General features: G+C 43.4%; 1 protein-coding gene across 1 annotated transcript in view; it reads left to right on the top strand.

Moving 5' to 3' along the window:
- The window catches only part of SLC7A5 (solute carrier family 7 member 5), a 56,380-nt gene that overhangs the window by 3,723 nt on the left and 39,778 nt on the right, over window positions 1–12,879 (top strand). The window contains exons 2-3 of the mRNA XM_033941059.1: window positions 5,343–5,468; window positions 12,072–12,177. Coding sequence (XP_033796950.1) covers window positions 5,343–5,468; window positions 12,072–12,177 — 232 coding nt within the window. The remainder of the gene's footprint in view (window positions 1–5,342; window positions 5,469–12,071; window positions 12,178–12,879) is intronic.

The raw sequence follows: 12,879 nt of genomic DNA on the forward strand, positions 1-12,879 counted from the left end.
CATTTTGTTCACATTAACATTTAGTGGGGAGAAAGTTCTGGGGAAAAAGGACACTGTGGAAATTAAGCAAGAACTGATGCTGCTGCCAGTGTGTATTATGCAATGCATTTTAGTCTGTGTGCTTTATTGGGAACTGAGTGATTAGGTAGGTGGAGGGTAAAAGTCAAATTTAGATACATATTCAAAAGATTTTATGCTCCTGACTTTGAAAAACTACTAAGCATCTAATCTACTGAGATCATAAATTTTTTAAATGAAAATTTCACTAAACTCTTGAATTTAGCAGCATAAAAAGTGGGTGACAACGGGTAGATTTAGGGCAGGGAAAAATTGGGAGTTTAGTTCTGATTTTCAGCAATAGGCTCATAAATCAGGTTCATAAATCTAGGCAAACAAATAGCAGGCCTAATTTTATAAACATAATTTAAGCTACTAAATCAAGATGAATTTTCAGTTGGTCTGAAAATAGGGCACAAACATAGGAGCTCAGCATTTTTGGAATATTGGGCCCAATAATCATAATCTAGTTCTTCATGTAATAGAAATAGATATCATCTTATAAAACCAAACCAGGATTCTGCTGAATGTGTTGGTTCATTGATAGCTTAGCATTCTTTTAAGTTTATTAGATGATTTGGAATAGAAGATAGATGCTGTCTTGACCCTGTAAACTGCATTGGTTGTACTCGCAGAAAAGCAGTACACGTTCCCCTCCGAATCCGCGGTTTCAGCATTACCCATAACTTTGAATAGATGCCTTTATAGCAAAGTGTCTCTTAGAATTTTGAAACAAATTAGTGTTAAACCCCTGAGGCAGCTGCATGTGCCTTTCTGATCTACTGCATTGTAATAATACCGATGTGTTCCTGTTTGGTTGAAAGGTGGTACTATAGAAGGCCTCTCCCTACACAGTGTTTGGGTGAAGGCATATGGTATCCATGCATGCAGCAGGAACGGGTAAACACTAGAAGATGGACAATTAAAAAAAAAAAAAAATTGCAAGAAGAAGCTGAGCACACCTTGTTTGGAAATATTTTATGTAAAGGAACAAGTAGTTGTTTCTCAAAAGATGCCAATAATCTTGAATTTCCTGCTTGAAGGCTGGGATGGTAGCAGAGGGGAGAACTCAGAAATGTGTCTCATATTTGGCTCTAGTCATTTTTTGTTACTCTGTGTAAATCCTTCCCAGGTTCTCATTATTTACAGGATTAGAGGCTTAGAGACAGCCCTTGCTATAGATTTGCAACAGCAAATTACGACTTTGATTTGGGGATCAGTTCCCTGCTCCTGTGTTGTGTTTACAAAACAATGCCGGGTTTTTTTTCTGGCTTCTGCTGGGGGTAGAGGGGATTCTCTTTCCTATTTCTCTCTCAAGGCCTTTTAGTGTTGGATCTTTTGGACTTTGTCGAGCACCTCCTCAGGTATCACATAACCTGCATCACTGAAAGATGAGCCTGCCTGTTGCATCATCCCTTTCTGTTAGCTTTACTTGTATGTATGTGATTTGGTTGGGGGTTTTTGTTCAACTTTAACAAAAAAAAAAGTAAAAACACAAGAGAGCAATTACAGGGCTGTGCAGAGAACATGGTAACTTGCTTCATCTTGACATGGAACTTAAACCCTTAGCAAATCTACAGAAGAATGCAAAACCACAGCCAGCAGAAATTGAAACAAAGCCTCACTGAGGCTTGGGGCTTCTTTAGAGCAGTGACAAGCCTGTGCCAGAGACCTCCAGGCGCTCTTCAGGCCTTTCTTGTGACATAAAAGAAGCTCTTGTACTGGTTGGGGATGGAGGACACTAAAAGTTGATGCTACGGTTTGTTTCTAGCTATACATCCTGGCCTGCATGTTTTATTGTGACACACCCAGGAGCGGTTTGTGTAGGTGTAGGCAGGTGACACCATATTTAAATAGCGTATAGATTCTAGTTTCAAAGGTGCTCTTCAAGCCTTATGAACTTAGACTGGACCTATTTCTACCCCATGGGACTAGGCCAGCCTAGCGATCCTGGTGTGTTGATTTTCAGAACTTGTTGCTCACACACAAAAAAATTTGCTTGTATCCGGCCACTCCTTAGAGCAGTAGTCTCAAACTCACGGCCCGGGGGCCACATGCGGCCCGCCAGGTACTATTTTGAGGCCCTCGGTATGTTTATCATAATCACAAAAGTAAAATAAAAGTTTCTTGATCATATGTCTCTTTAGCTATAAATTACAATATTATTATTAAGACTTAGCCAAAAGGAAAGATTTATAAACTATAAAGAATTTTACCTCATGCAAAATTGTCATTTCTTTAATAAGACATTATTTTTTTCTGTGGCCCTGCAAAGGATTTGAGTTGGAGACCACTGCCTTAGAGGGAGCATTGCCAGCCAAACCTGGGAATGAAACCTGCCTTCCCCCCTCACAGGGTTACTTTTTAAAACTTTAATGTGTGGGAGGTGCGGCTCTTTGCTGATTGTACTGTTCTCCCTAAGCTGAGGTGTAAGTGACCATTGATTTACTCCTGCTGCGTCCTTCAACCCCTTTTTATCAGCCTTGTGAACATGTCAGTATGAAGTGCTTAACAGCTGAGGTGGTGGAGTGGAGAGGAAAACGGTGACGGAGTTTAAAGAAGCGTGGGATGAACACAGAGGATCTAGAATCGGAAAAGACTAGTAAATATTGAAGAACTAAGGCAGGTACTGGGCAGACTTGCACGGTCTGTGTCTGTATATGGCCGTTAGGTGGAAGATGGGCTGGGAAGGGCTTCAGTGGCTGGAAGAGTGTAGATGGGCTGGAGTGAGATTTCACAGAGACTTTGGCAGTTGGAACCTAAGCACAGTACCGGGTAGAGCTTTGGATTCTTGCCCAGAAATAGCGAAGAAGAAAAAATTTAAATTGAATCAGGTTAGGCAGACTGGATGGATCATTTGGGTCTTTATCTGCCGTCAGGGTCTGCTGAGGGATTCCATGTTCATTGGCAGAGCTGGAATAGGAGTGGGGTACTGCAGGACCCTGGGGCAGGATTTAGGTGCACTGATCAAACTATGTGGGGAAGAGAGACCTGAGCAGAACCTATGTCTAATAGGTGGTCTTTGATGGCTTGATGAGGACCTGGGTTCAATTTCCAGGTTAGTCTTCTGTTTATCGGGTCAGTTGGGGATGCAGCAGGGGGGGGAGGGGACATTCACAGCCCTGAGGAGAAAGATGGTACCCCACAGTGTTTGCAAGAAAGCTTTAAGGCATATGATTGCAGGGTTCCAGAGGGAGCTTTGAGGGGTATAGCCCCTGTAATGACCCAGTTAGGTGGGAAGTGATTCTTTGCTCTGAATGAAGACTGGCTGTGCTTCATCCCAGCCCTAGTTCAGTCGTGATCTGAAAGCCCGAAGAAGCTGCAGGAAATTTCTAGATAATAAAAATTAACTTCAGTAAAACAGTTTAAAATGGATTCAGTTTGTTGCTGGATTTTCAGGCCAGCCTGTGACATAGAGGGGTAGAAGCTCTGCTGTTTTAAGCTGATACCTCTCACTACCTTCTGCTCTGAGCTGATAGTCTTTGGCTCCTCTCATGCTGCCTTGCTCAACCTTTCTGTTACTACTCTATATGATAGAGGAGAGGGCTAGAAAGGAGCTTTTCTAGGATGCCCTGTGCTTTGGGGGTCTCCTCTGCAATTTTCTACAGGTTGCCTGATGCGGTAAGCACTTGCCACTCCCTCTGGCTGATGCAAGCTGCTGCCGGGATGTAGCCAGCCCTGGTGATTCATCCGGGCAGGAAGAGCTTGGTGCTTCTATAATGCAAATGACAGGGTGGGTTCAAGACACAACCCAGCATGGTGCAGGGTTGCAGCCTGGTGCTACATGCGGAGGATGAGTTTCATCAGCCTGGGCCACCCACTTTCCACGGAAGATGACTGTGGTCCTCCTTTAACTACTAGAAAATAAACTCCGTCCATGTGGGCTGATGGCATGAAGCTGCTCCTTCATCTACGTGGATATGGGAGCTACTAGTAGTCATGGCTTAAATTGCTCTGACATCTGTTTTCACGTGTACGTTCTTACAAAGGCAGGCATTTTATTCTGGTCGTATTCTTGCACAGAAAGTCAGGATTACATGTGTTTAATTCATCTGATCTATAGGGTGCACAGTATATGCAGCTTCTGTGGGCAGCTTGGAGAGAGATTTGTTGTGATCCCAAGAGTTTTCCCTTCTGAAATGTCTCTGCTGAGGAGGAGATAAGAGGGAGGATGAGATCTGCCAAATATCCATCATTTTGCTGTAAATAAACTGCACTCTTTGTAAGTTATCTTTCTTTACAGCAGAATTCCCCCTGTCCTCCCTCTCCATTTGTGTTCAGGTATGAATCCTTACATTGTTCCTGCTCCAAGGTCAGTGAAAGTACTGTTTTGTTCTACTTCCATACAGATTCTATCTAGGGAAGTGCTGGTACAAAGATCTCGTTCTAAAATCGGTAAATTATAGGAAGAAGAGAAATGAGGGCATCTTTGGAGCTGACTTGGCTAGCTGAAGTTGTTTTTGGGCTATACTTTGTGATAGAGGAACTTTTTGCTTCCTGATTGAGATCCTGTACAGTGGGCATCAAGCTTGGGGGATTTCTGCTACTACAGATCCCAGAATTCACCTGGTTCATACTTAGAAGAACCAGGACTGAGCTGAGCCTGTCCCTGGAAGCTGTGGGCTCCAGCCAGCACTGTAAGGGAATAATAATAACAGTTTATATACCGCAGTACTGTGAAGTTCTATGCGGTTTACAAAAGACTAAAAGAGGTACAAGTTGATTTAATTTAAAGAGGTTAAGGAAAGAAAGTGGTAATAGGACAAAAGTACCGTTAAGGAGAAAGAGATGAATGGGTCAGTGGTTGAGAAGGGATGGTGGCTTTTTACTAGACTAAGGAAAGTGTACAGTGATGCACTGTTTGTTTCCCCGGTGGGGGGGTTGGTCTGACTACATGGAAATAAATACTTTATAAACCTGGCAAGAGGATGTGACTGGAAACTACAAAAGAAAAGAAATAAAGCCCAAAAGGAGCTGGGAAGGAAATGCAGGAGGCTGCCTTCACAGCCAAATGTGGAGCTTGTCCCTTAAGGGGTCCAGGGCAGGGGGAGCGGATTGAAAACAGGATGAAGGTTTTTTGTTACTCAAAGGATTTAGCTGGGAGGGTTGTTAGGCAGCTTTATTTTTCCTGGGCATAAGGGTATGAAAGAGAGCAGAGCACATATCTTGGCAGCAGGTCAGTAAGGATGAACGTTCCCCCCTCCTCATGCTCCCATGTAACTGGATAGGATTGGTGGATTCCATGGTAGTGTGAGCCTCATGGTGCTTTTTCTTTTCTCCTGCAGTTTTGCTGACAGTAGTGAATTGTTACAGTGTGAAGGCTGCGACCCGTGTTCAGGATGCTTTTGCAGCAGCGAAGCTGTTGGCCCTGGTGCTGATCATCATCCTGGGCTTTGTCCAGCTTGGAAAAGGTGAGTGAACCCTGTTCCCTTTCTGTCTCCCTTCTCTTGGATCTAAGGCAATCAGACATTTCACCTGCATATCTGCTATCCTGAGTGGATGAAGTAGGCAGAGGGACTGTATACACTGTGTTTTTCATTGGCCTGGAGTGTGTAGCCCTTGTTTTGAGTGGGGCAGGTTCACACTACTGTAAAAAATCCAAGACCTCCATTAATGGTGCCAGCAGGAATTGGGTGCATGAGTAGAACGGGTACAAGTGGATCGATCTTTCGCTCCGTCAAAAATTACAAAGACTAGGGGACACTCGATGAAGTTACAGGGAAATAATTTAAAACCAATAGGAGGAAATATTTTTTCACTTGGAGAATAGTTAAGCTCGAACGCATTGCCAGAGGATGTGGTAAGAGCGGGTAGCATAGCTGGTTTTAAGAAAGGTTGGACAAGTTCCTGGAGGAAAAGTCCATAGTCTGTTATTGAGAAAGACATGGGGGAAGCCACTGCTTGCCCTGGATCGGTAGTTTGTAATATTGCTACTCCTTGGGTTTTGGCTAGGTACTAGTGACCTGGATTGGCCACCGTGAGAACGGGCTACTGGGCTTGATGGACCATTGGTCTGACCCAGTAAGGCTATTTTTATGTTTGAGACTTCCTACAGATCCCTAGTGGGAGGAGGTAAACAACACACTGGTCCAGGAATAAAGTGAGGATTTACAAGAAAGAAGATTAGCAAAGGTAAGAACCTAATCTTTCGTGGAGATACAGTAGGTGTTTGAGGGGCAGAGTGGCCTGCTGGTTAGAACAATTGCCTCAGCACCCTGAGGTTGTGAGTTTGATTCCCACTGTAGCTTCTTGTGACTCTGTGCAAGTCACTTAATACTTCATTGCCCCAGGTGCAACATAAGTACCTGTCAAAAAATATATAAACTGCTTTAATTGTAACCACTCAGAAATAATGGTTTATGAAGTCTCATCCCTTTTACCCTATTTGGTGGGTTTTGGAGAGCTCACCATACAATATAAAGGAGTTTTGGTGAAGTGTATACTTGGGATCAGTGGCCCCTGAAGTGTTCTGCTCTGCTAGGATGTCTGTGTGGCCAGTCTACTAAAAATGGTGGCCTCTCCTACATTCCAATGGCTTGTTTTGTGTATTTTTATTTTTCAAAAATGGTTCAAAAAGATAGATGCACATATGAAAAATGGCCATTTCAATAAAAAGATAGACGTTTTGCAGTTTTGAAAATAGGCACGTTTGCTATTGGATTTTTGTGCCCATGTGGGATCCCTTAGAGGGTTAAGCCAAGGGAACCTGTCACCAGGAGTGGGATCCCTAGGATAGTAGACTTGGGGGTGGGTCAGTAGAGTGGGCAGATCTGATGGGCTATGGCCCTTATCTGCCGTCATCTTCTATGTTTCTTCACAAAACATCCAAACTTAGATTTAGACACCATATTGAAAATGGTCCTCAGTGTACCCTGGGAAAAGAGTTGAGGCATTGTGCTTTGAGTCTCACAGCCACCACGAGACCTTAAGGCCTCCAGTGAAGAGCACTGCTAGCTCATTCTGTGATAAATATGAAACCAAAAGATCTAGCTAGATCTGAACAGGGTAAACAAGTGACCAGCATTGCAGCTGCCCCTAACCCCAACTTTGTGAGCAGTAAAGAAGGGAATGCAGAAGCTTGGAGGACCAGAGGGGAGCTGATCCCCATGTGATGGGACATGGGTAAATTTAGCTGGTGTCTTCGCCCTGAGCTGAATCACTTGAGTCTGGTCAGATGTTCTCCTGGGATCCTTGTCTGCTCGTTCAGATGCTCTCACGCTCTGTTTCAGACTCATGTCTGGCTTCAGGCTGCATAGCTATAAACATGAAACCCAGTTTCACATGGCTGCATCGAGAGCTCTTACATGCACACTCTAAAGAATTCAAATAATGCCAGTAACGAGGGCTTAACTGCATCCCCATTCATACAGGATTCCCAGTGCCTGTGTGATGCCTTAGGAAGAGTTCTGTAATAGAGAATGACACGGTGACAAAATTCCGCGGGATAACCGCGGGAAATAATCCCATGTCATTTTCTAGTGTCTATTTCAACCTTGGTCCTTCTACACTGGCATTCTTCAAAGCAAAGCTTGCGGGTCAGTGGTTGTGGCCATTCATACTCTGATTCTTATGTGAGCCAAGGATAATGAAGCCATTGTGACATCACTGATGTGATTGGCTCTTAGGCACTGGTGGAATGAGGCATTATGACATCACAATATCTGCTCTGGAATGTTGCTGCTCAATCTCAGCATTCTTCAAAGCAAAACTTGTGGGTCAGTGGTTGTGGGCATCCAAACTCTGATTCTTCCCTCTCTCTTTAAAGAATGACATGAAGATGGTTTCCCGCGGTTATCCGCGGGGACGGGAACAGTGATGAATTTTGTCACCGTGTCATTCTCTATTCTGTAGCAAAGCTGGAATGTAATCTCATAACTGGCAGTGAATGGAAGAACCTGGAGTTTGGATCATCTCACTTTAGGCCTTTGTCACTAAGGTTTTTGTCTCATACTGTGGTTGCAGAGGACTTGGGAATCCATTAGAAATCCCATTTTTTGGTTAGTAAAGCTGACGTAGGGGGAGGAATAGCACATGTTATAGGAATTCTCCTTGTATTTTTCCTCCTGCCTGGCTAAGAGGTACACTAACTAAAACGCACGCCGACAATCGTGTGCAGGACTTATGCGCACCAGATTAAACAGTTACAGTAAGCGCTTCAAGGGGAGATGTGGGGGGGGGGAACTCTCCCATTAAACTTAGAAGTGTTGCGCTCCCTTTGGGGGAGGGAGGGGGTGAACTACCATTACAGAAGAAACTGCTGTTTTACCTCATTTTGGGGGGCAATTGGCAGTTTCTAAGTTTACTGGGAGGGTTCCCCCCCCCCCCCCCGGAGTGCTTACAGTAACTGTTTTAATCTGGAGCGCATAAGTCCTGCTCGTGATTGTCGGCGCACCATTGTTAGCGTGCATTTGTCCCACGCGGTTATGACAGATCACCAGCTAAGAGACAACCAGGGGGAAGAAGAGGAATTTACTACTGGGATATACATACACTTCTCCCTCGTTATTCGCAGGGGATACGGGCAGAGCCGGACCGTGAATGACGAAAAACCGCGATTATCTGGCTCTGACCCACCCCCACCTCCCTGCTGCCTTCCTGGCCTTACCTGGTGATCTAGAGGGCTTTCGGGGCAGGAGCGATCTTCCTACGCTCCTGCCCCGTGCAGATCGCCATGAGGAAATGGCTGCTGTGAGTTCCCGTAGTCTCTCGAGATTAAGTCGGGATCTCCCTACAGCCATTTCCTGATGGCGATCTGCACGGGGCAGGAGCGTAGGAAGATAGCTCCTGCCCCGAAAGCCCGCTAGACCACCAGGTAAGGCCGGGAAGGCGGCAGGGAGGTAAAAAATATGTTTTTTTTAATTTTTCCCCTCCCCAGAAAAACGATTATGTGTGAAATCGCGAGTGCAGAAACTGCAAATGGGGAGGGGGAAGTGTATTGTTAAAAGACATGATATCTTGACTTTTTGTCATGTTGAGTTGTTGAATTGTTATCCTTCACGTGCAGTATTAAAGTGAGGAAAATAAAAGAAATTCCATTTTCCTGCCATTTTGTGTGGCATCTTATAGTTCATTTCATTTGCTATATCACTTATCTTAGTACAAAACTCAGTAGTTAACAAAATAAAATCATTGGAAAAAGAACTGCATAAAATTGACAGAGAAGTTCGCACATAAGCCCAAAGAATCAAAAATTCAAAATACAATGCAATAAAAGAATCCTAAAAGTCGAGTGATCTATATGAATCAATTGTTATATTATTGTACACTTGTTGTGAGATGTAAAAATGAATAAAGATTTGGAAAAAAAAAAGAATCCTAAAAGTCAGTACCCATCTTCATGCTGGATGTAACTTCTTTTTTTTTTTCCCCAATTCTTTATTCATTTTATCATCTTACAACAAGTACACAATATTACATCATAAAAAATAAACACATCACTTGAATTTCTTACTAATATCATCCTAAATATATAAATTAATCCCTCCCCACCACCCTTCCCTTAAATATTTCAATCAAAAATATATAAATATTATAAACTTATTTAATAATTAACCTTTAAAAATAAATTTATACCACCCCCCTATGTATAAATATACTATCGATGAAAAATGATGTCTAATCCTATATAATAAAAAGCTAGCCGCGCATGCGCACTTCTATTTGCGTGTTCCGTGCGCTGTAGGTCTGTGGCCGCAGGAGTGCGCATGCGCGAGTCCCCAGCCTTACTTTTCTCTGACTACAGACCCACAAAGCCACCGCCTCGGCTCCTCTCTCTCATCTTCCAACGCAACTGCAGCTCATGAGAGGAGCCGCGGGGGCGCCTTCGAAAACGGCTCCCTTGCGGCGCTTTACAGAGAGTCTGACTACAGACCCACAAAGCCACCGCCGCAGCTCCTCTCTCTTATCTTCCGACGCAACTGCAGCGCAAGAGAGGAGCCGCGGGGGCGCCTTTGATAAACGGCTCCCTTCTCCGAGTGCCCACCCCCTCCTCCTTTTTTTGCGATCCATCGAGCGGCTTCTTCCACCACCTACCGAGCCCCCAGCCCTGTTTTCAGCTCCTCCTGCACGGGCCCAAACCAAAAAAGGAGCCGGAACTCTTCCCCACCCGAAACACTATGCCCGCTGCTCACAAAAACAAAACTCCCCCGACAGATATTCTCCGAGTGCCCACCCCTTCCTCCTTTTTTTGCGATCCATCTGTAACCAGGTAACCGACAATAACCGACCCAACCGTCTGAAAGTCAAATTACACATTAAGACAGGGGAAACTCAGAAGAAAGCAGGTACAATTGAAAACATCAAGCGCTACTGTCCGACGAAACGATATAGCACTGTGTGTATTAAAGCCTGAAACGAGATACGGTGATGTTTAATTAAAGATAGCATAATTAGCAGCTTTTTTTAAGGCCCTGGGGACTCAGTGTTCCCAAGAAGTTACATTACTTCTACGTTTCAAGTTGGTTTTAGGGGCCATGGAGAGACAGGGAGAGGGTTAGGGGGGAGGGGTGTGCTGGGGGGGAGACAGAAGGGGCCATGGAGAGATAGGGAAAGGGGGCTGCTTTGGGGGGGTGGGGTGCTGGGGACAGACAGCTTTGCTCTGGGGGGGAAGACAGAAGAGGGCCATGGAGAGACATTTGGGGGGGAGGTGGGTGCTGGGGGCAGACAGCTTTGTTCGGGGGGGGGGGGAAGGGGGAGACAGAAGGATACAGACAGCGGCCAAGGAGAGAGAGATAAAGAAACACAGACAGACAGACACATCTATTCTAGCACCCGTTAATGTAACGGGCTTAAAGACTAGTCTTTACAATAATTTGCCAATGGACCCCAGATCTTTTTAAAATTTATAATTCCCATTCTGCAAAGCAATTACTCTTTCCATTTTATAAATGTGGCACAATGAATTCCACCAGAATATATAATTAAGATTGTTATAATTTTTTCCAGTTACTAGTGATATGTTGCATGGCAACTCCTGTCATTATCAATAAAAGTTTGTTATTACTTGATGATGATTGATTCTTTGTTCTCATATACATATCGAACAGAATAGTATCATATGATAGAGCTACATGGTTTTCTAATAAACAATTTATTTGGGACCAAATTGATTTCCAAAAAGCCATGATATATATGATAAACATTTCATTTCTACTAACCAGATGAGAAGTGTCTTAGAATGATGTGACAGTAGTGCTGTCTGATTCAGGGAAAAAAAATCTCCAATTTGATGTGGCCTATTGAATTGATTTTTCAATTTGATTCACTTTTCCCACCCAATAGGGCTTTTTTTGGTTTTTAAACCTCCTGGCAGGTTTATTTTGTAGCCCCTTCTCCCACCCCAGTCCCCCTTTATCCTATCTAGCCCCATGCTGGCGCTGTGGTGTAAACAAAAAACACTTTTCCTCTGTTAGGTCCTAGCTCACGCTCGCTAACACCAGCTCTGGCAGGATGCACATTTCAAATCTGACATTTTGTAATCACAAAATAGAAAATAAAATTAATTTTATTACTTTTTGTTGTCTTGTCATTTTATTATTCAAATCATGTAGGTTCCTGGCTCTGGTTTCTGTTTGTCTTCTGTTAACTCACTTTCCAGGATCTCCTTCCTATTTGATGTTTTCTTCTTTCTCCATTCTCACCATCCATCTTACATCTGTACCGTTCCTTCCACTGCCATATCCAACATTTCTGTTTCTTTGCCATTGTTTACCATCTCTCTTTCTCCCCCTACCGTCTACCCTCTCTATACCCTCCTCCCTGAGATGAATCAGGCAGCACTAGCTCACGGTGACACAAACCATTTGTGACATCACAGTATATGGGGAAGGCTGTGCTTTAGTGCTCTTTAGGGCATATTCCTTTACTTTACAAATGTTCTTACTGTATATTCTGCAAACCCTTGTGAGTTTTAGGCAGATTATAACTCAAAAGAAAACCAGACAGTCCCTGGAAATCACAAAACATTACATACAAATAATTGAACCTTGTGATTCCACGCTCTCCATTCATTATAGGTGACATCAGCAACCTGAGCTCTGAGCATTCCTTTGAAGGTACCAGCACAGATGTAGGAAAGTTGGTCCTGGCTCTGTACAGCGGTCTCTTTGCCTATGGAGGCTGGTAAGTTGCCATACCTTGAATGACATTCTTTAACCCTTCTCACCCACCCTACACACTTGCCACATATCCTATAAAGCATTATAGGAAAAAATATGGTCAAATCCAGTATTGATTTACACCTAAATTTTCAATAAAACATTAATGCAATCAAGTTTGCAAACTTTGGAATTATTTTATGTATAAATCCACACTAGTGTTTTAAAGAAAGATCCTACTTTCTTAATATGTCAAACTAGGAGGGGTGTATATCATAGAACTGGACAGGCTCAGATCAAAAGACTTCTTATAACCTATATGTTTCAGGTCCCCATCCTGGAAAAGTAGCTTTAATCATCTATACACACCTCCATCCTCCCCCTACAATGTGAACAAATGAACCTGCAGCTGAATCCTAAAATATATGATTTAATTAGCACTTACTGCTTCTCTAACACCCTTATGAGTGTGACTCGTTGTAGAGGTATTACATATATTGGACCATTTAGCAGTACTTATCTTTTTTAGTGATTTCCACCTTCAGTGCTGAAAACATGATGATAATGATTTCCCAACACTCTCCTTTATATGACACTAAACTCTGTAGCAGGGTTAGAACTGCGGAAGAATGCAAAGGGACCTGAACAAACTGGAGGAGTGGGCGAATAAATGGCAGATGAACTTCAATGTAGGGAAATGCAAGGTCATGCATATTGGGAAAAAAAA

This window comes from Geotrypetes seraphini, chromosome 4 (assembly GCF_902459505.1).
Source record: "Geotrypetes seraphini chromosome 4, aGeoSer1.1, whole genome shotgun sequence".
NCBI lineage: Eukaryota > Metazoa > Chordata > Amphibia > Gymnophiona > Dermophiidae > Geotrypetes > Geotrypetes seraphini.